General features: G+C 40.9%; 1 protein-coding gene across 2 annotated transcripts; it reads left to right on the top strand.

Moving 5' to 3' along the window:
- Positions 1 to 4,681: 4,681 nt before the first annotated feature.
- ZNF397 (zinc finger protein 397) lies at positions 4,682 to 13,672 on the top strand. 2 transcript variants are annotated; one of them, XM_003924733.4, is made up of 4 exons: positions 4,682 to 4,756; positions 6,001 to 6,492; positions 6,763 to 6,904; positions 9,475 to 13,672. In XM_003924733.4, exons 2-4 carry the CDS (start codon positions 6,079 to 6,081, stop codon positions 10,518 to 10,520), a joined length of 1,602 nt encoding a protein of 533 aa, XP_003924782.3. In that variant the 5' UTR covers positions 4,682 to 4,756; positions 6,001 to 6,078; the 3' UTR covers positions 10,521 to 13,672. The 2 variants fall into 2 exon arrangements, with proteins under 2 accessions (XP_003924782.3, XP_074239724.1); XM_074383623.1 differs by lacking the exon at positions 4,682 to 4,756 and adding an exon at positions 5,308 to 5,325.
- The last annotated feature ends 1,341 nt before the right edge of the window (positions 13,673 to 15,013 follow it).

Raw genomic sequence — 15,013 nt, 5'->3', positions numbered from 1 at the left:
ATAAATTCACTGTCTGAATAATTCAATTAAAATCTAAATTTCCTTTTAATAGTGATAGCTACACCAAAAGAATTTAGGCAAATAATACAAGCTCAAGACAACCAGATTAGATTTTTAAACACATCCACCTTACCACATATAATAGGTATAACGAAAAGAGGTGAGTGTCTTTTATCACCCAATTCCTACACCTTTTTTTAAAAATGCTTTTTCTCCAGATGCTCAACTTTCCTACCCACAAAACTATGAGAACATGTATTTAGGCACTGCCTTTTTTTTTTTTTAAGTTCTTAGAATATATCTATGTATCATTGTTGAATTCTCCCTAAGGCAGAACAGGATCCCAGTGGAAGATCTTTCTGAAGTGGCTGACAGATTAAGAGCTGAGTTGGAGCCCTGTCAAATGATTTATCATTGTGGCTAGTCTGTAAAAAGTAAAATAGTAATAACAACCTACCTGAAGCTTTAACTCTGTTCTATACATGATAGATACAAGAATGAACGTCGCGAGAAACCTCAAAGGCTTTCTTTGACATCAGCAGCAAACAGAAACAATTTAGTAACTAAGGCCTTTGTTTACTGTTTTGGACACTACAAATAAGCAATGTCTTGCTCTGTTAATACATCCTATTATTTGTCTCTGAAAAATACAACTGCTAAATTAGTGACATCATGGAAGAGTCATAGAATACAATAGTACAGCAACTGTTCTTGATATTCTGTAATTGATAATGTGGTAGCTTAGAGTCACTGGCCAGCACTGGAGGCTCCAAGTTGTTTATACCTCTACCAACCTGTGTTTTCTCAGGCACTCAGAAATCTTACTACAAACCCTCAGACCACTAGCCTCAATATGTGTGTTTTGCTTCCTGCCTGCACATCTCCACTTTGCAACTTATTCCTACTATAGCAACAGTCTTAGCTTCAGTTCCTTTCTCTCCCACTCATTCTCACTCTCCCTACTTCTCCCTGCAAGTGGTCCCATGGCATACCATGCATCGAATCCTCTAGAACTGTGAGTAATAAATTATTCTTGTAAAGGCAATTGCCTCTGTGTTTGTCCTCTTACCACACCTGATAAAAGCAAACCCTGGGTTCATATTAAAATAGTCTAAGCATATTATTTAAAATGTTCCTATCCAGGCGTCCCCAAACTTTTTACACAGGGGGCCAGTTCACTGTCCCTCAGACCGTTGGAGGGCCGCCACATACTGTGCTCCTCTCACTGACCACCAATGAAAGAGGTGCCCCTTCCTGAAGTGCGGCGGGGGCCGGATAAATGGCCTCAGGGGGTCGCATGAGGCCCGCGGGCCGTAGTTTGGGGACGCCTGTTCCTATCTATATACTCCATTTCGTTGAATGTTTCAAAAACTATCACTAGTTTTTGCATCAATTGTCTTTCTTGTATATATGTATTATATATTCATTCATTTATTTATCAGAATATCCACACAATGCTAGGCCATGCAGGAGAGACAGCCATGGAAGACAAAACCCTTGCCCTCCTGGAATTCATACTCAATGAATTACAGTGATGAGTGAGGTGAAAGAGTGTATATTTTACTTCATTTGAATCCCTACTTTTCTTCTCAGTGTTTCACATATACAAACGTTCCATAATATTTGCTGAATAAGAAAATGATTTGGCTAGGTGTGGTAGCTCATGTCTGTAATCTCAGCACTTTGGGAGGCTGAGATGACACGATTGCTTGAGCCCTGGAGTTTAAGAGCATCCTGGGCAATATACTGAGACCTTGTCTCTACGAAAAAAAAATTTTTTCTATAAAAAATAAAAATAAAAGGAAATGACTCGTTCCCCTTGTGCATCAGAAGCCATTTTCTCTATCCTTTATTATTGAATACTTGTTTACAGTTTAGAGACTTTCAATGGGCTTAACTCACTTGATGAATATCATAAAGTAGATCAATGTTATATGATACAGTAATTCAAGTAGTTGGACTTCACTGAATGAACAACCTTACTCACTAATCACTGGTAATGCCTGGAGCCAACCTGTCATACATATCACTAAAAAAAAAAAAGAAAAATTAAGAACATCTGGAGGAGAAAAACATTATACTTCTCTACCCTTGATTCAATAATTTAGCAAATATTTTCATATTAAAGCAGACTGGGTATGTGTGAGACTGGAGGTAGCGGAAGATGAAGGGAATGATTTCAGCGGCATTGATACAATCAAGAACACTGAAAGTTAAATAAGTCATGGAAATTGTTGGCTAAGGCCCTTAAGGGGCCCTAAGGAGGCTCTAAAGCCCCACAGCCCTATGGGGTAGTTACTATCTCAGTGGGAATTTAAACTATGTCCCATAAATTAGCTCTAAATCTCTATTCTACATCTTTTTGCAAGTAATTATTAATATTTTGTATTTTAAACATATGTAACATAAGGAAGGGCAGGAGTCTGGATTTTTTCTCAGTGTCTCACTTTCTTACCTATACAAGGGAATCAGCTTACCTACTGAAGTACACATTACTGTTGCACACTCAACATTCACCTACCTCCCTTTTCCGCTTTTTTAATGCAGCCCTAATTTCATGCACTTTCCCCAGAGTGTCTGTGTCCTTTAGGAGAGTGGCCTTCTCCTTAGCCCTGGGATATAAATTTCAGTTGTCCTAATCCCACCATGGAGGCCTTACTCCCTCCACCCCACCCCCCAGCAGGCATGAGGGAGAAATCTGCTGGGGGAAAAGAGTTTCCTTAGTCTTATAAAGGGGCAGTAGATAAGGGTGCTCCCCTTCGTTGTCTCTGAACATTATCTGTAATCTGGAACTGAGGGACTCACTTTAGGACCATAAAGAAAGCCTGACTAGAGAACAACACACTTAAAGATGGCAGAGCCAAAAGAAGGAAGAAACCTGTGTCCTTGACAATATTGTCCAGACACAGAGTAACCAACCCTGGTAATGACTTTATCTCCATGCATCTAGCTATTAGGATTTGTTTTTAAAAGGCTTAAACAATAAGGACATTTAGTAAGGTTCCTGCTACTGCAACCAAAAGCATTTCAACTGATAGGCCTTTTCTCTTTCAATAGTTTCACCCTTACATAGTAGGTTTCTCAATATAACAAGGGGTGTTAGGTTGGATAACTGTCAAAACTTCCTCCCATGCTCAAGCCGCTTAATGTCTATTTTCCTTTTCTACCAATCTAGTCCCTCTGTCATGAATACTGCAGAAGTATGTAATGCCAGTTCCAGACTTAGGCTTTAAGAGAATTAGCATCTTTCCCCCTCCTTCACTCTCCTGGAAGCCAGTCACCATGTAAGAAAGCTTAGGCCAAACTCCTGAATGGAGAGAGTCCTTATGGAGAAGAATCAAGTTAGCTCCAGTTAAGAGGCAGCACCAAGACTTCAGCAATGTGAGTGAAGCCATCTTGGACCTTCCACCCCAGTTAAGTGAAGATAGCTGCCTCTGCCTCATAAAGCAGAGACTAGCCATCTCTGCTAAGCCCTGCCTGAATTTCTGGCTACAGAACTGTGAGCAATAAAATATCTGCTGTTTTTAGTCACTAAGTCTAGAAGTGGTTCATTATGAAGCAATTGATCATCTATAAACAAATTAATATTATTTGGTTTTTTGCTATGTAAAATTGCTATAGTCATTTCACAATGATAAAGAATTATTTAGTGAGTCACTAATAGCCTTGAATGCTAATAAATATTTCTCTCAAATATGTGTGTTTTAACAGCCTTGGCTCATAAAAGAGAATTTGTTTCTATGTATGTATGTATCGCCTTGTTATTATCCTATGCGCATTTTTAAAATATAACATTTTTAAAATACCTAACATTTAAACATGTAAAATGTAACATTTTAAAAATAAATACAAATAAATGGGAAACGATTCGCAACCGAGTTGTTATCCTAACAAGCAAAAAACTGTCACAAATTCAAAAAAAAAATTTTTAACCCCTTAATTTTTTAAATGGAAAAAGCCACCTCTGAAGAACCATAAATGGTAAATAAACATGAAGGGGGACCACCTTAAGCTCACAAAGTTAAAACATAAGGCATCATCTTTCACCGACTAAATGGCCAAAGAAAAATTTAAACAGTAAGACTTAATACCAGCAAGCTTCCACTGAAGAATGGGAAGACCCTGCAATAGACTCCTGGAGTCAATGACACCAGTCTCCTTCAACTATGGGGACGTGGGCGTCCCTGGTCACAAGCTGCCTGACTTTGGGCGCTGTCTACAGCAGTAAATTGGGGATGATACAGCCACGCCACAGAGCGGTTGTAAAGACTCCAGTGATACTCACAGGCAAGAGCAATGTAAGTGACTGTTCAGCCTGTTCATCCTTGCGTTTACTTTTCTCAGATATTCCGGAAAAGAACTGGAATTGCAGGAAAATCTAAATATTTTAATGGAAAATCGGGAGTGGGATTCAGTAATGAGTTGACACCAACAATGGTGCGTGGCGGCGGGAGAAGGACAGAGAGAGGACAGCCTAAGCGGGCTGCGGAGCTCTCTGGGTGAGGCCGCTCACAAGGACCCCGCCTCCTGGCTCATCCCCGCCTGGCCTTGGAGGTTTCGCGGGACTAGCTGCCGCCGGGAGTAGGCGGTGGGAACAGTAGAGCCCGCGACTCTGATTGGCTACCTGAGACTGAGGGGCGGGGCGGCGGCGGCTCCGGCGGGCGCGAGAGCGGAACACTTCGGCACGCACTTCCGGTCTTTGTGGCTTGCAGCTAGGGGTCGGCGGCTCATTCCCTGGCCGCTCCTGGGCTTCGCGGTGAGGGACGCGGGCCCCTAGGAGGAGGGAACGGGGGGAGGGAGCGCCGGCCGGGCAGTGGAGGAGCCCAGCTCCTTGGCCTGCCCAGGTCGCGGCCCCTTGGTCCGCGCGGCGTCTCCAAGGGACTGGGGGACTTAGAGGAGGCCAGCACTCAAACCCCTGCTTTCCAGGGGAAAACGCAGTTCCCCTGACCGCGTGACTTCGCAAATAAATGCACCAGGTTTAACCGAGGATATGAAAATAGAAGGCTACTTAGTGCAGCTGGACTGGTTAATAAACCACAAATTTGTAGGCTACATATTCTAATTAATCTCTAAAGTTAACCATAATGTGAGGAATGAATTTTACTCATCTGTCCTGACAAACTCAAGGGGACACACTCCTATCCATATCTCACCGTCCTAAAATCTGGTCAAGTTTGGTCTATGTCACAAAATTTAACAATATTTGTTATCATATTTTGCTTTTGAACATTTTTACTCCTTGGCTATTCTAAGCTTTTTCAGAGCTGATGTTGATCATTTTGCTTCTTTTGGGTATGTGATACCTATCATGTTTTTGAACACATGGTAAGCATTTTACAGATAATTCTTGGTTCTTGGTCAATTCCTCAGTAGACTCATTCATTCATAAGCAAAAACCTTAACCTAATGCTCAGTAAGTGCCTCAGTGTTGAAGTAATTCAGTAAACACCAAATGTGATCAAATAGCCAATATTTACATCAACTCATGTTCAGTGTGAACTTAAGAATGTTACTACCTTAAATGAAAATTAACATGACCTGCTTTAGGTAGAAAGTAACTAAAAATAAACGTTTAACATCAGTATTGCTAAATTCTGATTAAATATTGTTACCCTTGGAAGTCTGATTCTGAAGCCTGTATTTTATTTAAAAAGAGAGTTCTACAAGTTTTATGAATACATACATGTCAAAGATTTTTCTCCTTGACACAATCAGAATCGGAAGATAATTGGAAATTTTCTCACTATGTGACTGATGTTAATGTTGCATTCACACTCTGGCATCTAAAATAGTTAGGTCTAACATTAGTGGTAGGAATTCTTCATAATGGGAGACACTGATTGAGGTTAATTATTTTTAGTTTGTCATCGCATTATTGTTTTAGTGATAGCCCCAAATCTGCTCCCTTTCAATATATTACTAAAGTTACTCATCTTTGTTATTGCAAGTTCTTAGAGATTTTTGTGATTGCTGTAAGTTAACTGCTTTTATATTCTTCAGGAAAGAAGAGATCACTCACACTCTTCAAGCACAGAACCCAGGTGTACTGAGATTTTTGCTAAGTTCTTTCAGCCAAGAATGGCTGTGGAATCTGAAGTGATTTCAACCTTGATACCTCAGGATCCTCAGGAACAAGAACTAATACTAGTGAAAGTAGAAGATAACTTTTCCTGGGATGAGAAATTTAAGCAAAATGGGAGTACTCAATCCTGCCAAGAATTGTTTCGTCAGCAATTCAGAAAGTTTTGCTATCAGGAGACACCTGGGCCCCGGGAGGCTCTGAGCAGGCTCCAGGAGCTTTGCTATCAGTGGCTAAAGCCAGAGTTGCATACAAAGGAGCAGATCTTAGAACTGCTGGTACTGGAGCAGTTCCTGAGCATTCTGCCTGAGGAGCTGCAGATCTGGGTTCAGCAACATAATCCAAAAAGCGGCGAGGAAGCTGTGACCCTGTTGGAGGATTTGGAGAAGGAGTTTGATGACCCAGGGCAGCAGGTGGGAACAGAGAAAAGTGATGTATTGAGGGAAAGGGAAGTTAAAGCCTGGAGCATGTAATCGTATCATAACAGTAGGATAAAAATTTTTATGTCTCTACTGAACCCTAACCTGAAGTGACTAATAGAGCCATACCTGTCTATACCCTTGAATGGTCTTTTTCCTGTCCTTCATCCCTGTAGATGTCCTCACTGACCTCTTTAAGATTTTTACTAAGCAGGTTTCCCTAGGACTTTTCTCACAAAACTAACCATATTTTACTGATTTCAGGTCCCAGCTAGTCCACAGGGACCAACCATGCCATGGAAGGATTTAACATGTCTCAGAGCATCCCAAGAATCAACAAACATCCACCTCCAGCCCTTACAGACACAGCTGAAATCCTGGAAACCGTGCCTTTCCCCTAAAAGTGGTGAGGAATAGGAAGTCATCTGGAAACTCTTGACACTTATGCCTCTGTTTTTGAGAATACAGAATTAATTGCACTTGACAAACTTGCCACGTGAGCATCACCTTTATGATTCTAAACCAGAGGTGCTCACTTCAGCAGCTTGGTTTGCAGCACCCTTCATGAATTGCTGTCAGCCCTCCTGTGTCAGTTTCCCTGTTATTCATTCACTTATTTCATTGTTTTATAACTTTATAAAATGTTAATTCTGGTACTGTGGTAGGCCCTGGGTCTCTGTCTTAAAGAGGTTTCAGGTCTGGGTGGTGATGGACAAGTAAAAAGGCAATGTACTGTAGTAAATTATAGAATAAAAATAGGCACTGGGTACTGTTGGAATGCATCTAAAGGCACCTAACCCAATCTTAGAGGATCAAGGAACACTTCCTGAAGGAAGAAAATCTAAGCTAAGACTTAAAGAGTAGGAGAAAGCCTATGAATAAATAGGTGGGAGGAGGAGTAGCCCAAGTAAAGGCCATACTATCCCAAAGGTGGGAGAATACAACCCATTCTGGAAATTGCAGGTAGTTAAATTTGACTTGAATGGAGAATTGATGGGGGGAAAATGGTAAGAGAAGAACCAGAGAGGAAAATAGGATCCAGGTCCCCCCTTTATGTCATGCTAATTTGTTTGTATAGTTTCTTAAGTGCAGTGGGGTGCAGTTGAAGGATTTTGGACAAGAGAGTGACATAGTTTGATTTGTAGTTTAGAACTTAGCTGCAAATGAAGAATCCTGTGAGGAAGGCAAGAGTGTAGTCCTATTAGAGACTGCTATAATCCAAGTGACCACAGTGCATTCAATCAATATGTGTTAGGGTGAGGGGTGGAGAACATAAAAGCTGACTCCTGTTCATCAGCATTTTTTTTTAGTTTTTTATTTTTTATTTTTTGAGACAGAGTCTCACTCTGTCGCCAGACACCAGGCTGGAGTGCAGTGGCACGATCTCAGCTCACTGCAACCTCTGCTTCCTGGGTTCAAGCAATTCTCCTGCCTCAGCCTTCCGAGTAGCTGGGAATACAGGCATGTGCCACCACACCCAGCTAATTTTTGTATCTTTTAGTAGAGACGGGGTTTCACCATGTGTTGGCCAGGATGGTCTCGATCTCTTGACCTCGTGATCCGCCCGCCTCGGCCTCCCAAAGTGCTGGGATTATACTGCACCCGGCCTTATCAGCATTTAAATTGCATTGCAGCATCTGGTAATTGTTAAAACTAGAGTGTGGGCCGGGCGCGGTGGCTCAAGCCTGTAATCCCAGCACTTTGGGAGGCTGAGGCGGGTGGATCACAAGGTCAAGAGATCGAGACCATCTTGGTCAACAAGGTGAAACCCCGTCTCTACTAAAAATACAAAAAATTAGCTGGGCATGGTGGCTCATGCCTGTAATCCCAGCTACTCAGGAGGCTGAGACAGGAGAATTGCCTGAACCCAGGAGGCGGAGGTTGCGGTGAGCCGAGATCGTGCCATTGCACTCCAGCCTGGGTAACAAGAGCGAAACTCCATCTCAAAAAAAAAAAAAAAAAAAAAAAAAAACTAGAGTGTGAAGGAGAGGAATTAAGGATAATACTGAGGTTTCAGTCTTCAACAGTCTGGTTAATGGTAGTGCTGTTCATGTAAATGAGAAAACATAAGGAAAAACAAATACATCTGATGATGTGTTTAGGTTGGTACATTTTGTTACTTGTTAAGTATTCAAAAGTAAAATGCCCAATTAGCATAAGACTCTAGAGCTTAATAAAATAGGGATAAAATTGGGGATCTGGGCAGACATTAGTCAGACAATAGCTTACAATATAAGTTGTAATGGAAGCCAAGGGTAGAGAGTTTGTAGAATAAGGTTGCCTGAGAGCCCAGAACAGAAGCTGGAGGAATGCTTGTGTTTGAGTGATTCACCCTAGAATCTAAAAATGAACAGCCACAGAAATCAGGCTAATATCACTGGAAGAGAATGTCTCTAGATGAAAGGTGTGATCCTCAGTGTTAGTGCCAGAGAGATTAAGTAATAATCCAGAAAGTACCCATTGGATTGAAGAGCTATGAAGTTAGTGACCTTGATGACAGTAGTATCAGTGGAAGTAGGGGATGGGGACACAGTAAGGCAGAAACCAGATTGTAGAATGGGGATCCTTTCACTTGAAAGGCTGCAGACAACTCTTTCAAGAAACCACTATGAATGAGAGTGAGTGAGGTTGCTTAAGAGAGATATGTAGGCAAGGAGGTTGATTTTAAAAGGTGAGAGACACTTAAGCTTATTTAAAAGCTGATGAACAGGAGTCAGTTGAGAAAAAGGTAAATAGAAAAATATTACAGGTAATTGATCAATTGATGTCTCAAAAGAGGCAGGAAAGGATGAAATTCAAAGTGTAGTTGTAGACTATTAATAGATAAGAAGAGAGACCCTCTTTTGGCCAACTGAAAAAAAGATACTGGAGGAGAATGACATCTTTGTAGGTAGAAGCTTCTGTTTTCTCATGTAGAAAGTATTGAGAGTGACTAGAGAAAGGTAATATCTATTTTTTTGCTATTTATTGTTTCAGATTGTGAGAACAATGAAACAGCAACAAAGGAGGACATCTCAGAAGAATCACAGGGACTCCCTCAGGAACCTTCATTTGGAGGAATTAGTGAGCATGAAAGCAATTTAGAGTGGAAGCAAGGAAGTGCCACAGGGGAGAAACTAAGATCTCCTTCCCAAGGGGGCAGTTTTAGTCAAGTGATCTTTGCAAATACATCTCTAGGAGAGAGAGACCTTTATGATGAGGCTGAAAGATGCTTGATTCTAACTACAAACTCTATAATGTGTCAGAAAGTTCCTCCCGAAGAGAGACCTTATAGATGTGATGTATGTGGGCACAGCTTCAAGCAGCATTCCTCTCTAACACAACATCAGAGAATCCATACTGGAGAAAAGCCCTATAAATGCAACCAGTGTGGGAAGGCATTTAGTTTGAGGTCCTATCTTATTATTCATCAGAGAATTCATAGTGGTGAGAAAGCATATGAATGTAGTGAATGTGGGAAAGCTTTCAATCAGAGCTCAGCCCTCATTCGACATCGGAAAATCCATACTGGTGAGAAAGCTTGTAAATGTAATGAGTGTGGCAAAGCATTCAGTCAAAGTTCCTATCTCATTATACATCAAAGAATTCACACTGGTGAGAAACCTTATGAGTGTAATGAGTGTGGGAAAACCTTTAGCCAGAGCTCAAAACTCATTAGACATCAGCGAATTCACACAGGAGAGAGACCCTATGAATGTAATGAATGTGGAAAAGCTTTCAGGCAGAGCTCAGAGCTGATTACTCATCAGAGAATACATAGTGGAGAGAAACCCTATGAATGTAATGAATGTGGAAAAGCCTTCAGTTTGAGCTCAAACCTTATCAGACATCAGAGAATTCATAGTGGAGAGGAACCTTATCAGTGTAATGAATGTGGCAAAACCTTCAAAAGGAGCTCAGCCCTCGTTCAGCATCAGAGAATTCATTCTGGGGATGAAGCTTATATATGTAATGAATGTGGGAAGGCTTTCAGGCACAGATCAGTCCTTATGCGCCATCAGAGAGTCCACACTATAAAGTAACTTGTGAATACTGTAAATAGTATAAATACTTCAGTCAAATTTTTATGTTTGTTAGTCAAAAGAGTTTACTTTAGAGCTAAATGCCATAAAGGTTATAAAATACTAGGTCTTGAGTCTAGCTTGCTTTGTACAGCATTTCCCAGTGCTAAAGTGTTCCTTGAAAGCTATTCCTGTGACTAATCAGAAGACAGAAGAATCATTACTTTCAGCTCTTTTCTTATCATTAGGAATACTCAGGAAATATGAAAAATGGGAATGTAACATTGAAACCTCATTTTCTATGAAAATGTCATGAAAAGGATATAGCAACCCAAGTTTTGTCACTGCATCTGATTGTTAGTGTACCAGCTTAAGGGGCTGATGTGGACCATGTGAGGCACTTTGTCTCAGGAACTTAAAAAAAAAAAACTGACCCAAAAAAGAACAGTGACAAAGCAGCAAGAAAAGTCGGGAAATGGCTTGATCAATGATTTGTTGAGCCCAAGGCAGGCCAGGAATGAGATAGGCATGAGAAGAAAGAATATAAATTAATTTACCCAAAGGTTATTTTTGAGTAGCTACTTTATGCCAGGGACTAGAAATACAGTGGAAAACAAGACTGTAATCTCTAGAGTCTAATGGGCAAGGCAGCCAGATAGGCAGTGACAGTGGAATGGTCGGTGCTATGTGACCTTAAGGAGCACCTGACTTAGCCTTGGATAAGGAAATGGGGGAAATGGCCTGAAGGATGAGAAGGAGTTAGCCAAGGTGGTAGGCCAGGGAAGAAGCTTCCCAGTAAAGAACAACAGCCAAAAGCCAGAAACAGTGTGGAGCATTCCTTGAGCTCCTGTTGTAGTGACGTCTTGTCTGTCAGAGAAGTCTGAGTCTGGCCACACTCTTAAGTGTGCCAATGGAGAACTATGTTAACAGACAAACCCTGGAGCCCTTGGACCACAGGGTAGTCAGAAGCTCTGTCTTGGTTTATGTGACCCCAGGGAAAGGCAAGTGTGTGGTTTCCTTTCCCAATCTGTAGGCTAGCCTAGAACTTCCATGAGGGTAGTGGTGGAAATGAAGGTGGGAAAGAGCCCAGCCTATACCTCAAGAGTCTGTTAGTGTTAAGACTCCCTCTCCCAGCCTTAAGATTCTCCATTAATTCTAAAGACAATATCAGATTTCTTCTAATTGCAAGGCTCTGGATCAGAAGCTGCCATATCATTTGTTTCTGGGGCTGTATCCCCACAAATCCTAGTATATTCCCTTGGGCTTTGATGCTCAAAAATTTGTCAGTTGCTGGGTCTGTGATATTCTTTAGGTACCTCATACATGTTCAGTTTTGTCTTATGTTACCAGTATTTCATAACTTTTGCCAATTTTATTAAAGACAATGCTAAAAGGAAGTGACAACTGAAAGTCGAGACTTCCCATTTCTGGGGAGCCTAGCAGGAAAAGAATATTTAGACTGATGCTGAGTGCAAGATGGAATATTGTATGGGTTAACCAGCAACACAGACATATTCAGAAGACCTAATAGGTTGGAGGAATAACACACCTCACCAAAAACAAATCCGTATGGAAATCTAGAATCCTGTGCATAGAAAAAGAATTTTCACGAGGATAAAAAGAAGCAAAGAGAAGTAATGCTCTTATTGGGGCATACATCAGTGGACATGTGCTAACCAGTAAGAACAGCAGGAGGCCTAAAGGCCCAAGTTTGGGGAGAGAATATGGAAAAAAAAATGGATGGCATCATTTGGAAAAGATTTAAGAAATTAAAATACATGGTAAGAGCTACTCAACTCTTATTTTCCTCCTTTTCCACAAAGACCTGAACAAACTGAAAAGGTAGGACATTAAGTAGGAATTGTGTATTGCAATAGGGAAATACTCATTATGTAAGAAAGCTCTTCTATATGTAAGAAACGTAATAAGCCAAGCACAGTGGCTCACACGTATAATCCCAGCACTTTGGGAGGCCAAGGCTGGAGGATTGCTTGAGACCAGGAGTTCAAGACCAGCCTGGGCAGCATAGCAAGAACCCCATCTCTACAAAAGATAAAATCTGCCAGGTATGGTGATGCATGCCGGTAGTCCCAACTACTTGGGAGGCGGAGGTGAGAGGTTTGCTTGAGCCCTGGATGTCAAGGCTACAGTGAGTTGAGATCACACCACTGCACTCCAGCCTGGGAGACAGAGCAAGACCCTGTCTCCAAACCAAAAAAAAAGGAAAAAAAGAAATGCAATAGATACTTGCTAAGGGCTTTGTATATACTTATTCATGTTATTTCTCATCACAGTTGCATATGTAGCAGATGAGGAAATGAAGGCTAAAGGTCATATATCTATAAAGTGGGGAAGTCAGAATTTGAACTCAGAACCTGACTGTGGAGCCACTTCAGTATACTGTCTCCCCATAAGAGAGTTCCAGTAGAAAAAAAAAAAGATACTTAAAATAGGAAAAATACAAAATAAGTGCCAATGAACAATACATAAATGTTCAACCTCACTACAGTTAAAATATATATTAAAGCAAGAGGTGAGATGATACTTTTCTTTATAAAACTGACAGGAATTCAGGGACATTGGGACTCTAATGCTGTTGGTAAGACATGAATACATACTGTCTCTGGCAATCAATACCAGAAGCCTTAAGCATTGCCTTTTCACTTTGTACCTGGAGATGTATATTTCAAAAACCATCATGAATGTATGCAAAATCCTAAAAGCTGTTAAAACTGATTTCAACAGGCTGGGCACAGTGGCTTATGCCTGTAATCCCAACACCTTTGGGAGGCCAAGGCAGGTGGATCACCTGAGGTCAGGTGTTCAAGACCAGCCTGACCAATATGGTGAAACTCTGTCTCTACTAAAAATACAAAAAAGTTAGCCAGGTGTGGTGGCATGCACCTGTAGTCCCAGCTACTTGGAAGGCTGAGACAAGAGAAGAGAATTGCTTGAATCCGGGAGGCGGAGATTGCAATAAGCCGAGATTGTACCACTGTACTCCGGCCTGGGTAACAGAGCAAGACTGTCTCAGAAAAAAACAAAACTGATGTCTATTAATATTAAATGAAGTATTCATGATATATTGTTAAGTAAAAATATTACAAGACAGTATGTACAATATGATCCCATGTAAAATATATATTTATGCATTAAAAATACTGAAAATATGTAAACTCACAAAGTGCTATACTGGTTATCTCTGGGTGCTGAGGTTGTAATTTTTCTCTGGTGTTTTTCTGTGTGTTTTCCAAATTTTTCTATAGTAAATATCTAATACTCTTAAAATTAGGATGAAAAGTGAATAGAAGTCCAGGATACTTGAGAAAATATTTTAAAAGGCACTTGCTGGCGGGCACAGTGGCTCACACCTATAATCCCAGTTCTTTGGGAGGCTAAGGCGGGCAGATCACCTAAGGCCGGGAGTTTGAGACCAGCCTGACCAATATGGAGAAAGTCCATCTCTACTAAAAATACAAAATTAGCCGGATGGAGAATTGCTTGCACCTGGGAGGCTGAGGTTGCAGTGAGCTGAGATTGCACCATTGCACTCCAGCCTGGGAAACAAGAGTAAAACTCTGTCTAAAAACAAACAAAAACAAAAACAAAAAAGACTTGCTTTTCATAGCATCTCTGGCTCTTCCTAATCTCAGGAAATTAGCTAACTTGTTAACTCTGATCCCTTCATCACTGGTAAAATGACAATGGCAAACATATCCATCTCACACATAGTATATTAAAAGCCTACAAGTTATAAATCCTGGTGCAAAAGCAATTACTTGCCTGAAAGATTTACAGTTCAGAAAAGCAATAGCTTTGAAGTGGAGATCTTTGAAGGTCTTTTATTATTAGAGCTTTTCCATGTATTCTGTAGCCATAAGCAAGTCACCTTCCAACTCTAGACCCTCACTTTAAAGGAGCTGATGTATTCAACATTCCATTTTTTATGAAATGGAAGGGGCAGCAATATAAGGTGGATGTCAAAGGAAATTTTTTCTTCCTTCACTCTTTTTTGGAAGAAAAGTGATTCATGCCTTTCCCTTCTGCTCAGGGCTGTCCTGTTTCTCTTGGTATAGAAGTAGTCTGGAGAGCAATAATGTCTACCTTAAATGAATCTTACACAGATTTTAAAAGATAATATGCAATTTAGGCAATAACATTGTTTTCCTGCCTTTCCCCTTCTTCCTCATTTCCATAGCCTGCAACTGACACATGCAGCTAAAAGGATTGGAAATTTAAAGCAAATCTGACCCTCATCTCTCCAAGCTCACGGAGAACCTGCTGAGGGAGAAGGAAGTCATGGCAGGTCCACAGGTCGAAGTTTGGTCTTTCTCAGCAATTACTGTTGAAGATTCCAATCTAGTACATATAGCCACCTCCTCTAAAGGGACAAGAGAGTCCTCATTCTGATGGACATAGGATGTGTTTATATTTAAAGAGAACCCTTCAGCCGGGCGCGGTGGCTCAAGCCTGTAATCCTAGCACTTTGGGAGGCCGAGGCAGGTGGATCACGA

The sequence above is a fragment of the Saimiri boliviensis genome, chromosome 13, assembly GCF_048565385.1.
Source record: "Saimiri boliviensis isolate mSaiBol1 chromosome 13, mSaiBol1.pri, whole genome shotgun sequence".
Lineage (NCBI taxonomy): Eukaryota > Metazoa > Chordata > Mammalia > Primates > Cebidae > Saimiri > Saimiri boliviensis.
The sequence above is the reverse complement of the archived record's forward strand: the minus strand, read 5'-3'. Positions and strand labels throughout refer to the sequence as shown.

What these genes read in the sequence shown, in the direction of transcription:
- ZNF397 (XM_074383623.1), top strand. An exon ending in TTGATGACCCAGGGCAGCAG is followed by an intron (nt 6,493 to 6,762) that starts GTGGGAACAGAG and finishes TACTGATTTCAG; the next exon opens with GTCCCAGCTAGTCCACAGGG. An exon ending in GTGCCTTTCCCCTAAAAGTG is followed by an intron (nt 6,905 to 9,474) that starts GTGAGGAATAGG and finishes TTATTGTTTCAG; the next exon opens with ATTGTGAGAACAATGAAACA.